The sequence below is a fragment of the Zalophus californianus genome, chromosome 4 (assembly GCF_009762305.2).
Source record: "Zalophus californianus isolate mZalCal1 chromosome 4, mZalCal1.pri.v2, whole genome shotgun sequence".
NCBI lineage: Eukaryota > Metazoa > Chordata > Mammalia > Carnivora > Otariidae > Zalophus > Zalophus californianus.
The window spans coordinates 155,044,850-155,063,826 of NC_045598.1; the positions used below are offsets into that span (position 1 = coordinate 155,044,850).

The window sequence follows — 18,977 nt, forward strand, 5'->3', positions numbered from 1 at the left end:
GAGTCATCAAATACATGACATACAGGACCTCATTCTAACAATGAGAGAGTCAAGTTTAGACAGATGGCTCTGCTCAGTTCTCTGGCCCCAAAGACTGGCTGCTGGAGACTGATGTAGAAACTAATTTTTTAAAATCAAGTGCAATCACCTAAGCCATGGGTTTCATGAGCTTCAAACACACATATCTCGTATCCCCTGCAGAGGGTACAGCAGTGAGGAACATATAGAAAGGCATCAGCCACTCAGCTTCCGCTGGTGGAGGCACGGCAGAGCAAGGCCGGGCCTGTGCAGGTAGGCCAGGCTCTGCACAAAGGGCACCGGGCCATGGAGCTCTGGGGAAGCTAACGGTCAACCCATGCTCCCTTCCCCGAGCCACGGGCCCTGACACAGGGTTAGGCCGGCCTGGAGGAAGAGACCCCTTGTTCTAATTTGTACAAAGTTAACCATACTGGCCAGTGGTGCTGAAATGCAGGCCCAGAACTGACCAAGCCTCAATATTTTTGAGAAAACCCAGAAATTTATAGTTTTATATACAATCTTCCATTCTGTTAATGTTACTCGAATTTTTTTTAAAGATTTATTTATTTATTTATTTGAGAGAGCGAGAATGAGAGAAAGAGAGAGTACATGAGAGGGGGGAGGGTTAGAGGGAGAAGCAGGCTCCTCGCCGAGCAGGGAGCCCGATGTGGGACTTGATCCTGGGACTCCAGGATCATGACCTGAGCCGAAGGCAGTCGCTTAACCAACTGAGCCACCCAGGCGCCCTGTTACTCAAATTTTAAAAAAGAAAAAGAAAGGGAACATGTGGGAGTCCACTTGGCTCCTAGGACGTCATGGGGCACACCTGCTTTAGAAAAATCAAAAGGGTATCCCTTAATAGTTAATTATGATGGCACCGTTATTTATCGGAAGAACTCCAAAGAACTTTCTGCATTAATTATTTAAAAGGATGATTGCTTCTCATACCTTCACACATCCTAAGCTTCCAGGACAGTCTCTGCCCTGGGCCATTCAGAGTCTAGTTAGGCAAATAGGTATATAAGAGGTATTTACAAGGTTGGGTGAGAAGCACCATAATGGAGGGTATAAACAAAATACCACAGGAGTGGAGAGGGAGGGAGGCATTTTCTTTCGAGGGGAGCTGAGAAGAGTTTCACCAAAGAGAGACCACAATGGTGGTCATGACTCCTTGGGGCTGACTTCTTGGTAACTCTGCATGGACTCAGTGAACAGTGAGAATACTGATGATAATGGCACAGATGATTATAATGTCAGCTACAATCTTTTGAAGACTTTGCCAAGCAAAGAGCTATAGTTTGAATACCAGTCTATTCAGGTGGAGAGAGAATTTAGAAACTGTTCATTCAATCTCATCGCTCAACAGGGGGATGTTGTAGTGCCAGGTTCAGGAGGAAGTGGCGGGCCCCAGATCACACGGAGAGACAGCCTGCCGCAGAGCAAGGGACAGAACGCCTCTCTTCGAAACTGAATTCAGTGTGCTTTCTGTAAAGCCATTTTTTTTTTTTTTTCCAGCTATAAGCAGAGGAAATACGGTCCATTTCTCTCTGGTTTACAACTCCTTGATGAAGACAGATAAAATTCCTATGATGATGCTGGCAGGTCCTACTTCTCACCACAACGTATCCTGGAAACCAGGCCAGAAAGACTCTGTTTCCCACCAGAACAATAGTAGAATTGGGTGATGCATTCTCCCCAAGGACGTGGTATCAAATAGACCAGGCACAACCAATAACATGCTGTAATAGCAGGGGTAGAACGGCAATGAGCCTCAGTAAGCATTTAAAACGGCAAGTTATGTTCCAACTCATGCAACATGGGTTTAATTAAAGTATAAGAAATGAACTCAAAACTATATTCTAGCCATTAAACTACGACAGTGAACATTAAACATTTAATAAGTGATATTTTGATTTGCCTCCTCAGAATTTAGAAGAGCTTTGTGAAGATGATTTATTAAATTGCCTTGGTCTCTTAAAAAGTCACAGAAGAGAGATGTCTGGGTGGCTCAGTCGATTCAGCGTCTGACTCTTGGTTTCAGCTCAGGTCATGATCCCGGGGTCCTGGGATCGAGCCCCGCATCAGGCTCCCTGCTCAGTGGAGAGTCTGCTTCTTCCTCTCTTTCCTGCTCACTATCTCTGTCTCTCTCTCCCAAATAAATAAATAAAATCTGGGGGAAAAAAGTCACATAAGAAGGAGTGGGCATTAGGGCTGTGACCCCTTATAGACATTCTGGCCACTGGGCTCCATGTGTCTGCTCAGTCCAAGTGCTGCACCCAGCGTTGGAAAAGCCAAGGTCCCTGCATGGGGCTGGTAGTCTAGTGGGGAAAATACAGATGTCAGTGATGCTCTACTTGGTCAAACTGAAGATAACATGGATTCTGGTACCATGATTTTGTGAGACACTAAGTAAAAACACTGCCAGTGAAACGGCGGCACAGTGCCCTATGACTTTGGTGCATGGTGTGTGAACCCGCCATGCCCACCTTCCTCAGCTGGTAATTACTTTTAGTTCTTCTGAGGCATTTGGTGATTTCTCCTGCCTTCGGCTGCCCTGCTTGGCCTGTGCCAGGCAGTTCTTTTGCATACAGCTTAGTAAAACACCGAGCAGTTTCCCTCTCTCTGGGTGCATAAAGCAATTGCTGGTTGCTTTAGAAGATAATATGAAAGTGTGGTCATTTCTTCAAAGATGAGCCTTTGCTTTATGAATATAAAAGGGAATTCTGCCACTGTCTTTGCCTTTTTTAAAAGATTTTATTTATTTATTTATTTATTTATTTATTTATTTATTTATTTATTTAGAACGAGAGTGAGCGAGGGGAGGGGCAGAGAGACAGAGAGTCTCCAGCAGACTCCCTGTTGAGCATGGAGCTGATGTGGGGTCGATCTCATAACCCTGAGATATGACCTGAGCAGAAACCAAGAGTCTGGACGCTTAATTGACTGAGCCACCAGGTACCCAGTCTTTGCCTTTCTCTGTAAGTGATAACTCCAATTCCATGGAGAAACATCGTGTATGTAGCAACAGGGGGCTGGTGAGGCAGGAGAACAGAGGGGGGCTGGGGGGTAACTGGAGACGTATCACAGAGGCAGCATCCACTGACCGTCCCACTGCTCAGTAGAACCTTCACCACCGAGTCCGGGAAAGGAAAGGAGCCAAACTCTAAATGTACTTTCTGGGGCTTAGGGCACCGGGGTAGGCAGCACCAACACCATAATTTGCAGGGCCTAATGCAAAATGAAAATGTGGGGTCTGTTGTTCCAAAATTAAGGATTTCAAGATGGCGACAGCAGCATCTTAAACAAGTGTGGGGCCCCTCTGAGCCTGGGTCCCAGTGCTGTTTCACAGGCTACACACCCCTGAAGCGGGCCCTGCGGGCAGGTACGCTGCTTGTCAGCTCAGGGAAAAAGAAGATGATGCTAAAATGAGATTTAGGGACCACATGTAGCTTTAGATTATGAGGGACATCATTTCTAAGCTCATGGAAATTGGCCCAGATGATGGAGTGTTGGCTAGAAAACTCAGAGAGATTGTTAAAATGGAGGTAGAACTTTCTTTCTAAATTCTGCTTCTTTTAAATTTTTTTTTACTGTGGTAAAATACATATAATATTTATCATTTTAACCATTTTTTAAAAGGTTTATTTATTTTAGAGAGAAAGAGGGGGGGCACACGTGTGAGCAGGGGGAGAGGCCGAAGGAGAAGCAGGCTCTCAGCTGAGCAGGGAGCCCAACTCGAGACTCCAACCCAGGACCCTGGGATCATGAACTGAGCCGAAGGCAGACGCTTAACTGACTGAGCCACCCAGGCGCCCCACTTCTTAACCATTTTTAAGTGTACAATTCAGTGGCACTAAAAACATTCATAATGTCATGTAACTATTTACACTCTCTTATACCTATTTTTTTTTAGCATCCCTAGCAAAAATTCTGTACCCATTAAACAATAACTCCCTGCCCCCTAAGCCCCTAATGACTTCTATTGTACTTTCTGTCTCTGTGACTTTCCCTCTTCTAGCTATGGAGGTAGAATTCTTAGCTATTACAAATTTTTTCTAATGGTTTCAATCTCAAATGGTCAAGAACATCTGATGTTTTGAGAGTCCTCGGTCACCCTCACCTGCATATAGATCAAATCTACCGCTGCCGGGCAGTCCATCAGCACGGAGTCCAGGGATGGGTCCATGTACCTGTGTGATTCAGGAGCATTAAGTTCATTTATATGACATGGCTGGTGGGCACACCTGGGAGAAAGTGCTCTCTGAAGTGGTGGCCCCCTACACTTTAAACTGAGCCCCCCCCCTTTCTAACACCCGTCTCCTCACCTAACTTTCGGTTTGTCCCTCCACCTCTCTGTCTCCTACTTTCTTTCCACTGTAAGCTCTTGCCTGGTGGACTCTGAGAGTAAAGATGCCAAACAATAAAGCCGACGGAAAATGGTGCACAGCCCCTTTCACACTCAGCCCCACTGTCAGTCCCCAAGTGTGGATGCCCTCTCCCCACCCCACAGTACCTGGTGTCTTCATCAGCCCCGTACCCACATCTGTATCACTGCCCTGTACCCAGGCCACCCCCGTCTCTCCCCCGAGCTGCTTTCTTTGTCAGGCCATCTGCCTCAGCCTTGGCCCCCTCAGTCTCAGGTTCTGCATTCGAACCTGAGTGCTCTTTCCTGAGTGGTCTTTGGACTCTCATAGTCCCAGGAGTTAGATCACTCATCCTGCTCCCTTCCATGGTACCCGTCATGGGATACCTAGCTTTCATTCTGAGCTCCATCTATGACCCACCTCCCTCCCTCACACTCTACATTCCAACCACGTGTTCTCTCCTCTGCTTGGAAGACCACTGCCCTCCCCAGCCTCCATCCCTGACTTATCTGCCTCCCCTGGCATCCTCTGGTCCCCACTCCCCAAGGCTTCCACTCCATCCTCTGTGCATCCTTAGCACTCTGAATTCGTCCTGATCACTGCTCTCCTCAAGTTGATCTTGATACCAGGTATGTCGGGGCTGCATCCTATTTGGAGTTGCCCCTCTGGACCTTCGCAAAGTGACTTGCAAATGGCAGGGCTCCATGTCTGTCTAACGGATCCAGAATCACCAGGATAAACTGAAATCATAGCTCCTGTATAAGCACAGGAGCTGCTGAGAATGGACGGAAACGGTCAGGAAACGATCCACTGCAGCTGGTCTAAACCAATCTGAAGGCAGACGTAAGTAGAGTCACTGCACTTAGAAGTGAATGGTTAACAGACCAATGGGATTGGCATACGTTAGGAAAGGTTGAAAATGTGACTTGAAGATCACCTTCTTCCTGGGGGAGAAGCAATGGAAGCACTCCGTAATATTCTATTTAGCCAATGTGCATGCTGCACATACACCCTATTCTCCATGGCAGAGAATAGCAACTGTTACATCAGAGCTAGACAGTCCCCGGACCCATCCCACACTGGGGCTCTGAGAGGCCAGGGTGGGCTCCCTCCGGTCTGGAAGGAACCATATCATAATTGGAGAGATGCACCAGAGAATTCACAGACAGAGAAAAATCCCCCAAATGCTGGCTAGGCTTCATTGTGATGTTTCACATGCTGGGAATCCCACAGCTCAGGGCAGCTAGCCTCCTTGCTCCCACTCAGTTAGACTTTTCCTAAAAAGAGGACAAGTCACCTTCAGGATCCTACCCCAGGCTCTCCCCGTTGGGTGACTTGACCCTCAGCTCTAACAACTGGAGTGGGACCTCCTTTCTTCACAGTTCCCCTAAGCAAAGGCAACCTGCCTGGATCCGAGACGCTGACAAGTGAATGACATTTTCTCTTGCACTGATGATCTAGAATATACCTCTTTAATGAAGACATAGGCTAAGCCCAATTTCCAATTAAGGCTTCAAGGTGAGGGACAGAATCCTCATGTCTTCTGTGATGTCAAGTTCTCTGGAGAGCCCATGAGCAAAACAGTATAAGCCCCAGGGATTTCTGTTGTTATTGTTATTACTATTATCATTATTATCCTCAGTATAACAGTAACAAACAAGACCAAAATTTGCTGAGCATGTGGAATTATTTTATTTAACCCTCATATTAATTGTTTGAGGTAGACTCTTATTATTATTCCCATTTTACAGATAAAGAAACTGAGGCTTAGTGAGCTTGAGTAACTTGGCTAAGGTTATTCAGCTAAATCCTGAGAGGGCTGGGATTTAGATTCACATACTCTGATCCCAGGAACAATCATGCTCAGCCACTTGGTATACTAAGCAGCTTCCAGAAACACTTAGATGGAACTGCTCAGGGTTTTTTCCTTTTCCCCTTCTCAGGGTTCCATGCCACAGATTTTGAGTTTCTCAGAATACTTTTGAATAGCAGTATATGAACTTTTAGCCTTGCCCAGAATATCCTTCCGAAATTCAAAACCACAGACTGGAGCTCTAAGCAAGGCATCACGAGGTCAAGATACCTACTATTCCTAGATTACAAAATGCCTTTCTATAAAACTTCTGTGCTCAGATTACAGAATAGCTGGGCCGGGAGAGAAGGAACCAAAGAAGCCATCCAATACAGCCATGGTAATAAACACTGCGAACTACAGGTTATGGGATATATGTGGGGTGCTTCCTATTTTTTTAAAAGATTTATTTATTTGAGAGAGAGCAAGAGAGAGAATGGGAGGAGGGGCAGAGGGAAAGAATCTCAAGCAGACTTCCTACTGACTATGGAGCCTGACGTGGGGCTCTATCTCACAACCCTGAGATCCATGACCTGAGCCAAAATCAAGAGTCAGATGTTCAACCTACTCAGCCACCCAGGCGCCCCAGGGTGCTTCTTGTTATTTTCTGCTTGTTAGCTCTCCGTAGGGCTTCTTGTTTCTGGGGGAAAGGGTAGTATTTTCTGCAAGGTGTTCAATCAACCTAGGAGTATGGCTGGCCCTAGTTTATATGCATTTATTGTTGGAATCCTTCAGGAATGTAAGCTGAATACTTAAGAGTTCAAATTCACTGCAAGTTGGCTGAGTCCACTCTCGGCCTTTAGGGAATACCACACAGTTCAACAGATGAACTGCACCTGCTTGTAATCATCAACAAATTTCGTCAATTAATACAGTTGATAACCCATTCCAAAGCAAGCCCACAACCTGCAGTTTCTCATCATTCCTGCTTCGATCCCCACCCCAACAGCACTTGCTTTTCAAGCCTTGCCTCCATGGCCACCATCTTCATGACAATATCCCTCAAGTACTTACTGGAGACCAGTGAAAGTCATCCTCAACATCCTATTGTTTAGGACAAACATTCTGGTTCATTCTCTACTCTCTCTTCTTTATTGCTCTCCTCTCAACTGTCTCCAAGTTCCTGGTCCCTCTCTAGCTGTTAGGTTGTGGGCAGACAGGGTGAGACCACCAAATTCTCAGCAGGAATCTAGAACATCCTCAAATACCTACCATCACCATAAATGCTTACCACTTCCTGAGTCCGACCTTGCAGTTTTCCACTTCAGCGCTTCGAAGACTCACATAAGGGAGTTCAAAGTCCACCAATTTTTTCACGACTAGAGAAAGGGGAAAAAGAGTCTTACTGGTTGAAACAGCACATAGAGTTCACATACCGAGGCTTTGAAATGAGAAAATAAAGCGTTACCATTTGAAAGAATAAAATCACAACAATAATATTCCCTTGCATTTGTGCACCGTTTTTAACTTTCTGAAATTCCTTCAAAAGATGAATAGCATTTGATCCTCATAAAATATCAACACCTTTAGTAGGGGATATTTTACCCTGTGATACTGAAGAAGAACCTGAGGTCCAGAGAGGTCTGGTGCCTTCGCCTGCACACCGCGGATCTCAGTGGCCAAGCCGCCACACAAACCCCTTAACATCCAACTCAAGACCACCTCTCTGCAGCTTCTTGAGAACATATGTAAACTGCCTTCAGATAACCGATACCATTTCACAAGTAAATAACTTGTAATGTCTTAGACATACACTGTAGAGAAATGCAAAAGTGATGTGAATCATACCGTTCTCTTTCACTACCTCATTATGTGTGTTTTAAGAATCTGAGAACTTATTTATAGCATCCACATTTTATAGCCAACATTCCTTAACAAGGAGAAGTGATGGTGTGATGAGATGTCCTGACACCTGGAGTCTAGCACTCCATTTTTGAGGGGGTTGTGCGACGGCTGGTGGTCAGCGGCTAGGGTGCAAGGGTCAAGGTGAGACGGACATTAGGCCTGGGGCTGGGGCAGGCACAAGACCAAGTGCAGTTGCTGGAAGGACCTGACGTCTTGCTACTGCCCATGCCACCTCTCTGGGGAGTTGCTCATCCCCAGCTCACCCTGAACACAGACACAACTTCTCATCCCCCCCCCCCCCACTTTTGATCCAGGGGCTGAGAGCAGTGGTAAGGCCCATACGCCGCCCCGCCCTTGGCTGTATCTTCTGCATCCTGTGGGCTGAGTGCCCGCCCACACCGGCCCTCCCCGGCTCCTGGCTGCCCTGCGTTCCTTCTCTCCTTACCAGAGAGTTTGCCCTCTTTGCAAAACCGAATGAGAAAGAGGCCGAAGTAGCCCAGGAGCTCCTGACACAGTCCCATTCTGTGCGACACCACCTTTAACCAAAGACAAGAAAAGTTAGGAGTGTCCACCAAGCTTACGGTGATGTGCAGGATTTGAAATTGCCTGTAAACGTCGATAAGAGGGGGCTTTAAGGGGCTGCCAACATTAAAAGGAATCTTTTCTGGATCTAAAACTTTAATACTAATTTTAGAAAATTTAGAAATTAAAAACATAGAGTGAAGAAAATAAAAATCAGCCCCAACACAACGGACATGAACTGGCCTCTGCCAAGGCTGGTTGTTCCATCTTGGATGCAGATGTGTCTCCCAGAGGATTTGGTCTTTACAGCCCACTGGAGGTCAGCAGCCATTCTCCATGTCTGTCTGTCCTTCTGTGACATCTGCTGCTTGGGCCCCCACACCAGATCACCTTCCTATGGGCTGGCTTATCCAACACTGGGAGAAGGGACGTGCCCTGCCCCTTGGCTGGCAGGTGAAAGTGCTCAAGCTACCGGCGGTCTTTGACCCCTGGGCCTGCCGCTGTCTGATGTCTCCTGTGATGGTCAAGTCTAATTTGCATGGCGTTTGCTCAGTGAAAGCTCAGATCCCAGGCACAGGCTGCTCTCATTTCATGTTCCTCTCTGGCCTTTCCGTCAAATGGCTTCCATTCCAATGGTTTCATTTTTCCCAGTGGGTCATGAGGCTGGAACCTCATCATGTCTTAGAGTAACTCACCTTCCCTTAGCGGGAATGTCCATGTTACCACAGACTCTCCCCTTCTTCACCCACCTAGACCCTCCCTCTTGAAGCCTGGGCTCCAGAGTGATTTCTTTGCTTGCACACCCTGAATTCACTAGATCACCTCTGTGACACCCGAGGCTTCACCTTTCCTGCCGTGTGTGTGAGCTGATGCTTTAACCATGGCTCCAAGTGCTCAAGGTGGCAAATACGAGGCTCAACGGGGTACTTTTGTCAGAGATCTGTAAATTACCTCATGAGACAGTCCTATTAGGTGGATGATAGGAGTGGGTGTTCTCGGCATAGCTTTGAAAATAAAGAAGAGCCTGGGATCTTTTCACACGTTCACTCAAGGCTTGTCCCCATTAGCCTTCTTTCTACCTCACCCATCCCCATGCCCGTGCAAAACCTCCAAACCAAAACCCGGTGTTCCTGTGTGCGCAGGGGTGAGGGTGTGCTGGGATGGAACAGATTGCAAAGACATCTTTTCCTAGAGTGTGATCCATGTCCATTCAGATTGGATTTCTCTCTTCTCTGACTTGCTCAGTGAAAATAGCAAGCTTAAGTGCCAGGGCAGATAAAGGAGTCGGGGGCGGGGGGGATGGAGAAGCCTTTTATAATTTATAAAAACATAAACACACATACCTTCTTTTGAGAGGAGTAAGCATCGACAAAAAGAGACACAGTAATATTTTCTTCTTAGCAAATGTTAAGGATACTTCAAAATACAACCACCACCAATAAAACCACATTAGTGCAAATGAGTTAGAAACCAAAACGAGATTTTAGCTTGTTGTTGGTTCTTTAAGGAGCCCAGCAGGATGGCAGTGAGGTGGAGAGTGGGGGCGAGTATGCTTGAGGAGATATAAACAATGATTTTCAATTACAAAATTTAAATTACGTTTTTATGCAAGCTGGAGAAGTTCCCAGCCCCTGGAAGAGAATTCACCTGTCTGCCTGGCCAACTGCTCACTTTACTTTTTATAGAAACGCCACCACTTCGAGGCCAGAACCTCCGGGTAAACTTACCTGATGTTAATGATGTCAGTGTCAGCGGTTTGAATTTCTCACAAGTCGGTGTGATTAGAAGAGGGAAAGTATATTTTTCTGAGATCACAAATGCACCTCGTTAAACTTTGCTATTAGTTACAAGGGGACCCGGGTAAAATAGATGATGGTATTGTGGAACCCTAGACTTATTACTCTACTCAATACTGACTCAACACTCTCTTCGACATCAATAATAATACCATAATGAGAAATAACCATAACCACCGCTGTTGATGGAACATGAGCTATTTCTGTAATTACTTAGACACTGTCTTGAAAGGTTAAGCAACTTACCCAAACTCACAGAGCTTGTGATGTGGCAGTGCTGCCATTTGAATTCAGCTCTTGCCCTAACCCCAGCAGAGAGGAGACCCCAGACTCCCACCGGGCAGCCAACTTCAGCTGCAGATATGTCTAATCAGGCCAGTGAGCCCAGGATGCAAAAAGTAGGTCAATAATGATGCTGTCAGGCAGGGCAGGGGCTCTCCAGTTCTCCACGGGCCCCACCACTCCCAAATTATCTCACGTCCCTCATCCGCACCCCTGCGTTACGGGCCTGGCCCTGGAGGTGTCCGTGTTTGCGGCCTCCGCCCTCCTATTACTGTCCCCCTCCCTCACTGATGTGTCAGTCTCTCACTGTGCAGGTCCCACGAGGGCAATTTAGGGAACAGTGTTTTTGTATTTGAGAGGTTTGGTTTTTTTTTTTTTGTATAAATCCCCTCAGGCATTAAGTGTCTTTTTAGAAAGGTCATTCTGGAGGTCAGTATTGAAGATTGGCAATGCTGGAAGCAGGGATTGGTTTTGGGGCTGCTATAGAAATCTAGCTGAGAAATGAGGACTCAAACTAAGGGTGTGAGGATGGAGAGGAGGAAATGAGAAGACGGGAATCATTAGGAGAGAGACTTGGGACACAAGGTCAGTAGGATTTGGGGGGTTGGGGGTGGCGAATGAGGGGGGGCCCTAGGATAACTTCTCAATGGATAGCCTTGGCGGTGAGGTGGCCGCTGATCCCGTTCAACCAGGACAGCTGTACAGGAGCCAAGAAAAGGTTGTGTGCAGTGACTTTCATAGGAAGGAAGGTCCAAAATGATCACTCTCGGACACAGCCAAGACCCTAGAGAAGGGAGATTTCCTAGTCTGGGGACAAAACTGCTCTTTGGAGACCAGGAGGGCATGGACCGACTTGAATCTCCAGGCTAGAACAAGGAGCCATGATGTAGGGAGAGGCTGTCCACCCACCCCACGGTTTCAGGTGAAGGTGGGCTCGCGGGCTGGGAACGCAACAGGGAGGGCTTGTTTCCTGCCCAGAAGGTGTCAGGTACCATGTCCCCAGCACAAGAACGTTCTGTCCTTGGGAAGGCCCTAGAAACTTTCTGACATCCACCTGTTTATAACTTTATATTTTCCCTCAATTACTTCTCTGGAGGATTAGAACTAAAACCCTCCAAAGGAAAAGGACCTGGGAACAGTGTGTGGGTGTGAGAAGCTGGTGTCCCCTTGATGCCCAGGGGAGGGAGAAAAGGCCCTGGGGACAGAGCTGGTAACAGCCACCGTCTAAAGACAGGGAGGATAGTCTCTGGGTCTTGTCCTCAGACTCTTCACAGAACCAGCTAGAATTCAGGTCTGGCCCTCTGGAGCCAGAGTTCGACCTGCCGGCATGTTGGCTTCAGGGGTTTTCCCTGTGGGGGAGGAGGGACAACTCTTAGCCTTTAAGAGTTCCTTTGTCACTCTGACAGAACCTGTCACCAGCCTACCCTGGGTACGGCCTGTTTCAGACTCATCTGGACTCCACTCCCTTTCCTGCTCCCAACTATGAGGCATCCCATAATAAAGCACTTGGCATATTTCCAGGGCACAACCTTGGCTGAATCCCAGGTGACGGACAGCAGCCTTAGGAAGGGCCTAAAAGATGTCTGGGAAGTTGATGTCCACCAGGAGAGTAAAAGCAAAGACTGGCTTGTAGCTCAGATTCCTTGGTCCATCTTCCAGAAAATCCCCGCATCTCAACAGATGTGTCATCCAGAGTAAAATGATAAGGAGGAAGCTTCTGGAAGGTAACTTATCCTAGTTCCTGCCTTCAAACAGAATGATTCCTAAATTTGGTTCTGGAGTTTAGACAGAGTTTACCTCTAGGACTCTTTCAGCAGTATCTGATGTTAGAATTTCGACTGCAATATTCCTTCCATCTGGCAGAAATATATCCAGAGAGGCTGTCTTGGTGGTGATGTTAAATGTGTCCTGCAAGCAAAGGAAAAGTCCAGTGAGCCCCACAGTCCCTTCCACGGGGCATCCGGAGCGGGAACAGTCAGTCGTCTCCCTGGGCCCTCAGGGCATACGGTATCCAGAAACACACAGAGCTGACTACAGAGATTTGGGGGATGCTGTCTTGAGGGGCAGGGTGGGGTGAGGAAGTGTGTGGAGAGGCCAAGACAAAGCAATGACATGCAGCTTGAATAATTTCCAAATAAACAATAAGGCATCTATTTTAGGGGGAAAAAAAAAACAACAACAACCTATCCATGTGACCCTGGGGCATCTCAAATTTTAATTCTCATTTTGAATATTTCCAGGCATCCCTAAAAGTCCATAATCTGCAATAATTTATGATTCTGCTATAGCAAAAATCTGAAGTGTGCAAACCATGAGGCCGGAATGAGGAAGCATGTCACTATCTTGTGAGTAAGTGCCCAGCTGAGGACCAGCACCCCAGCTCAGTCCTGCTTTGCTTGCACGTATGCATTCTGCAAGGGGATGTGTGTGCACTAGAGGAGACTGCAAATCTGGGGGCATGTGAAGTTCTTGGATGGAATGTTCTAAAATGTGAAGGACATGCTAGAGACACTGGGAAGGCCTTCAGAGTTTGGGAAAGTGTAAAGATGAAATTGGTGCTCAGTGACCACAGAGAGAGGGACCCCAGGAGGAAGCATGGCCAGTGGCTGCCCAGCTGAGTCTCACAGGGCAGCTGCGTCTGGGGGAAGGCTGTTTTTAGCACCTCCCAAGTGGGATGCTGTCAGTCCACAGGGCTGCCGTCAGTCCACAGGGCTGCCTCATCTCTGAGGCTGATTCAGGTCGCAGCCTTTCTGTTCCCATGTTCTACGACAGGATTAAACCCTAATGCACCAAAGCATCTACTGTACACAATGAGTTCGCTTCTCTCCTAGGCATTTAGAACGCCAGTGGGTATGTATCATCCTGGACAGAACTGAGAAAAGAGTCACTCGAATCACTGTCTGTGTTCTAAGCCTACCGTATAAGCTAGAATATTAATAATACAGGGGTGCCTAGACAATGTGCACCCAGCCCAGGTTACTGCCTTCCTGGTATCAGGCTGGGCGAGAGAAGAACCAAAGGGCCAATCCTAAGATGGTGTGGAGATCACAGAGTTGGGCTCAGGTGAGCTGACCAACTGGGACCTTTCCCCTCAACAGGCAACACCTCCCCTTTCCGCACCCCCACCACATTCACAGATACAACGGATCAGGTTTCGTAGGGAACTGAGGGACTCCAACAACTCAGTTGCATTGTCCACGTACCTCAAAAGGCCGATCACATTACTGACAGGCTTATTTTTCCAAATTTTATTATCAAAGGGCAACGTTTGACTTTAAATTTTAACTACCCCCTCCCCACCATGTACGTACAATTACTATGGGTTTCTATGGGTTCCCCCAAAATAATTGTTGTAAATAGTCCCTTTCTAGGCCCATCTTTGCCTAGATGTTGGTTCTTCAAGTTTTGGGGCCTATCATCACAGAGATCTCTTACCTCAGGGGAAAAACACTCAAAATGAACGAAAAGAATGCCATTACTTTTTGGTCAGATTCTAAAGAAAAGCCTAGCATTAATTTATATTACTTCAGTGTAACTTTGAACTCAAACTAAATTGCAGACTGGTAAGATAGCTAAATTACATGAACAGCTAAAATGATATAAATACATACCTTTATTAAATTCTTCTGCAAAAGCGAGAAAGCAGGTTGGATTGGCAGAGTGGGTCAGATTATAGAGGGCCCTGGAATCAGACACTTGAAGATTTTATTAAAAAGCCAAAAGGAAGCAGAAGGATGGAAACAGCGTTACAGAAAGATCTGTCTGGTAGTGTGGCGAAAATGGGTGGGAAGAGAGGGCGGGGTGGGGGGGAGGGGGTAGAACTCAGAGCTTAGCTGCAACAATCCCCTTGGAGGTACCAAGGGGCTGGGCTGAACCATGTGAGGAAAAGTGTTCCAAGGCCAGCTCCCGCACTCACCACACGGGACCTTGTGCAAACCTGGAGAGGTTACTTGTCCCCCGTATTCCTCATTCCTTCAGCTCTAAAATAAGGATGGTAGAGCTGTGGACAAGATTCAAGGAAGCAACGCGTGGAACTTGAAATGGTACTCGCTGCAAACACCCAACTGGTGGTTATATTGTTTTGTTATTGTTAGCACGAGGAATGAGGAGGAAGTTATGTCCCTTGGATTAGAACGAGTGCCAACAGATAAGAAATAAAGGATTCAAGAGAAGATTCAGGAAGATATTTTTAACATTCATATCCAATCAAGTTCTGAGTTGTGCATATTTTACATCTTACACTATTATCTCTTGAATCCATCCACTTTTCATCTCCACCACCAGGACCTTAGACCCAACTGACATCTCCTCTCCCTAGACTCCTGCAATGGCCTCCTGGTTTCCATTCTTACCCCACTACAGAGCACTCTCCACATAGCAGACACTTGAGGATTTACCAGCGCTGGCCTTATCATTGCTCACAGGATGCCATAAGGAAAAACACGGGTTTTCTCCACTCACACCACTTCCGACACTATTTATCTGGAGTGAGCACAGACCCCACAGGTTAAGGGTTCAGTCCCACAAGATGGCCCCTCCCCAGTTTCAGATGCCAATCACAAGTCCAGGCCTCCCACACTTCTGAACAACCAGCTAGAAATCAGGGGTTCCCACGACACCCTCCTCAAGATTGGTAATTTTCTAGAATGGCTCACGGAACTCAGGAAAGCTCTTTTTACCTACCATAACCCACTTATTATGGACACAACCCAGAAACAGCCAAATGGAAAAGATGCATTAGGGCAAGGCATGTGGAAAGGGGCACAGAGCTTCCATACCCTCTCCGGGCACACCACCCTGCCACCATCTTGGCATGTTCACCAACTCCAAAGTTCTTTGAACCCCACAGTGTGGGGATTTTAATGGAGGTTTTATCACACAGGTATGTGACAAACATTCTTAAGAGGAAGGGAGGAAAAGAGTCACTTCTCAGATCCCCCAAACAAAGCCAGAGTGAGCTAAACTTCCCAGGTCAGTAGGTTGTCCCTAACTTACCAGGTGCACAAAAGCTACTCCAAATACCTTCTCAGTCCTCTTTTTCTCAAACATGTTGTTCACACAAGGCCACAGAATACTACAGTTTAAGAATCAAGAACATTAAAAAAGTCTTTAAAGACTTTGATTTTGCCTTTTCAAAAATCCATCTATCTCCAAGGCGATCACAGGGCAAAAACATAGAACGCAGTAAGTGAAGGGAGTCTAGACACACAAAACCAGAGGGAGGTGGTTAGGGGCAGGGCTGGGTGGGCTACCACCACTCTAGAAATACATCAAAATATTGATGGAGCAGGGGCTCCTGATCCAGGCTCCTTATGTTCAGATCCCAGCTCTTTCATGTATGAGATATATGCCCTTGGACAAGTTACTTCACCTGAAAAAGAGATCCTAATGGCACCTCCTTGAACAAGTTGTAGGGGATAAAGGAGAGAGTGCACATAAAGCACCAGGCCTCGCCCAGATTAAATCACCCTGTAGAGGGAAACCCTTCTTGTTTTTGCAACTTGCATATGATCATCCTTGATAAAGGCTTTCCTCAGGAGGGGGCCAGAAAGCTTGCATGCATTCAGGTTTCTCATGTCCTGTGTCCTTGCCCAGAGAGAAGATGCTCTTGTACTGCTGAGCCTGGAGAGCCAGGCCTGGGAGCATGGGATTACATGGCAATAATCACTTGGCAAGTGCAGGCCAAGCACTTATCAGAAGCGGTGAAAATATGCAGGTCTGTAGAATACTGAGCTGGGCAAACTGCCCAATCCCTGTTCCTGGGGCTCTTTTCACAGCCTGGCAAATCCATATATCACCACTGCTCATTCCAGTTCTCCCAGCTCCCGTGCGCCCTGCACTAGCAATCTGGCTGCAGACTTGGTGGGCTGACGCTCTCCTGCATTGACTGCCTCTATTTACCGCCAAGAAATTGCTTTGGCCCTGCAAGGTGGCCAGGGGAGGGTCTCCTGGAAGTTGGAGTAGACTCACCCTCAGTGCTAGGTGGCTACTTCCTCACTTTTACTAGTATCAGTCCTGAGGCTTCCAGAACGCCAGATACTATGTGGTTTGTTGTGTTGTCCCTAACGGGAAGAAAAAGCTAGAGTATGATCTGATCTCCTGCCCACCCCAGAAATCTTCCAATACAAGCTCAGCTGTCACTTCCTTTAGAAGGTCCCCCAGACACACCCTCATCCTATGGCAGTGTCTCCCGCACCTCTTCTCATGGGTCACATGTAGAGAACGGTATTTGTACTTCACACTGGGGGAAGCGGGCACAAAGCCACTGGAGTGGCAGGGCCCACACATGCTGCACCATGGCTGAGAGGACAGAAATCTCGACACAGCCCTAACCTTTTTCTGGGTCATGGCCCTGTCTCCTGGCGCGCACTCCGGCATCATGGTGCTTGGTCCCACCTCACGGTGCGCACTCCTGCATCACGGTGCTTGGTCCTCACAGCGCGTGCTCCTGCATCACGATGGTGCGCAGCCCTGTCTTACAGCACACACTCCTGTATCACAGTGCGCGGCCCCGTCTCACAGTATTCATTACATTTAGTGCCATGCTCAGTGACTTTTCTATCTCCCCAACAAGCCAGTAAACTCCGTGAGCTGGACTGGGTGCTATTTACTGGGGTCTCCCCCCACCCCTAGAGCAGTGTTGGCTCTTGGCGGGCATTCACTACGTATTTGTTCAGTGTATGAAAGATAAAGGACAGCATAAAGCAAGACAGGATGCAGTGAGCACAGAACCACCCTCCTGATTTAAACTCCTTTTTCAAAATCATCAACCTCCTTTATAAACATCTTTGGAAGCAAAGTTACCTCTGTCCTGCTCTCCTTTTGGAGACAGACAGAAAACAACTGGAAGAAAAATCATCCTTGAAGAAGCTGAAAATTGTCCCGAGCCTGAACCACTACTGGGTTTTCAGAGGAGGCCGCCAAGGGCAGTGAAAGTTGGACATGGTCAGGGAGGAGAGAAGCAGAGGTATCGACGTGCCAGGGAACTCAAGTTACACGGAAGCCGTCTTCAAGCAGTTAATCCCCAGGGACTAGCATGTCTGGGAGTACAACTGCCGGCCCATTTGAGGCTACCTAGTGGCCGGGGAGGCCACACACAAAAAATGCGCAGACACACCATCTTTGCAGAAAGCAATCTCTTAACATGGTTGGGAAGAGAAGAAAGGACTGGTGTTAATGGTAGCAAGTACTTCCTAAGTGTTAAGTTTGCCAGGTGATATTTAAGTGCTTTAAGAGATATTAAAGGCTTACTTAATCCTCAAAACAACTCTGTGAGGCAGGAGCGATTCTCCCTACCTTACAGCTGGGGAAACTGAGATACAAAGAGTCTAAGTAAATTGCCCCAAGCCGTACAAATTAGAAGTCGGGCAGCCAAAATTTAAACCTGGGTCATCTCACTTGCACTCTTAACCACTAAGCCAGTCCTGAGACTACTTAGTCGGTAAGAGGGTTTAAAATGCTAGATCATGCTGTGTGCACCTGTGGCTATGGCTTTGAGGCTAAACACACTGCTCAGGCCTCCAGGCAGAATGTTAGAGAAAGTGCTCAGAAACAAGAGGTAAGATCCAGGAGTATAATAGACAGATTCAAATGACTCAACCCCAGCTCCTCCTCAACACTACCTGTCAGCTGGCTCACAAAGCACAGCCCTTTCCAAAGCTGAGGGATTGCCTGAGAAGAAAGAGTAAGAGCCCCCAGTAAAACTCCTTCGTGGAAGGGGGGAGCAATCGTGACCAACTAAGCGTAAAAAATACATTCCCCACACCATGCCACTAAGGAGACGACACTCAAAGAATAGATGAAGGCCTCAAAAAGAGGTACAATAACAAAAAGGTAGAAAAGTAAGCTGACAAAGTTGACGGAAGACACGGAAGAGAAAAATAAAGCCATTACAAAAGTGAAAATCTCATCAGAGTAAGCAAGGTAAGGGAAAATACTAACAGAATTAAACCGGGCAAAAACCTTTCAGATTATCAGAGAAAAGACACTCAAACAAAGCTCCAAAACACTGATGCCCCATGAATGGTTTTTAAAAAGCACTGAAAGCAAAAGTCATAATGTACACAAAAAAGATGACAGAACTGAGGCCAAATGTACCTCTGTGGAGGGACGTAGAAGGATTGGCAAGATGCAGAACTTTAAAAAACAAGTTTCAGTAAGTGCATGGAGTATGTGTTTATTTGTAAAACAGAAAGGATATGCATACATACGAATGCATGTAAATGCACAGAAACATGTAGAAAGAACACACATTAAATGGAAACAGTTGTCGCTGAAGAGGTGTGGTGGGATCATATG

At 46.9% G+C, this 18,977-nt stretch overlaps 1 protein-coding gene across 2 annotated transcripts in view; it reads right to left on the reverse strand.

Moving 5' to 3' along the window:
• SNX31 (sorting nexin 31) overlaps positions 1-18,977 on the reverse strand; it is a 57,207-nt gene that overhangs the window by 23,525 nt on the left and 14,705 nt on the right. For both annotated transcript variants that reach the window (XM_027617793.2, XM_027617782.2), the window contains exons 5-8: positions 12,477-12,587; positions 8,525-8,615; positions 7,466-7,553; positions 4,139-4,208 (exon numbers count right to left, since the gene is read on the reverse strand). In XM_027617793.2, coding sequence (XP_027473594.1) covers positions 4,139-4,208; positions 7,466-7,553; positions 8,525-8,615; positions 12,477-12,587 — 360 coding nt within the window. The remainder of the gene's footprint in view (positions 1-4,138; positions 4,209-7,465; positions 7,554-8,524; positions 8,616-12,476; positions 12,588-18,977) is intronic.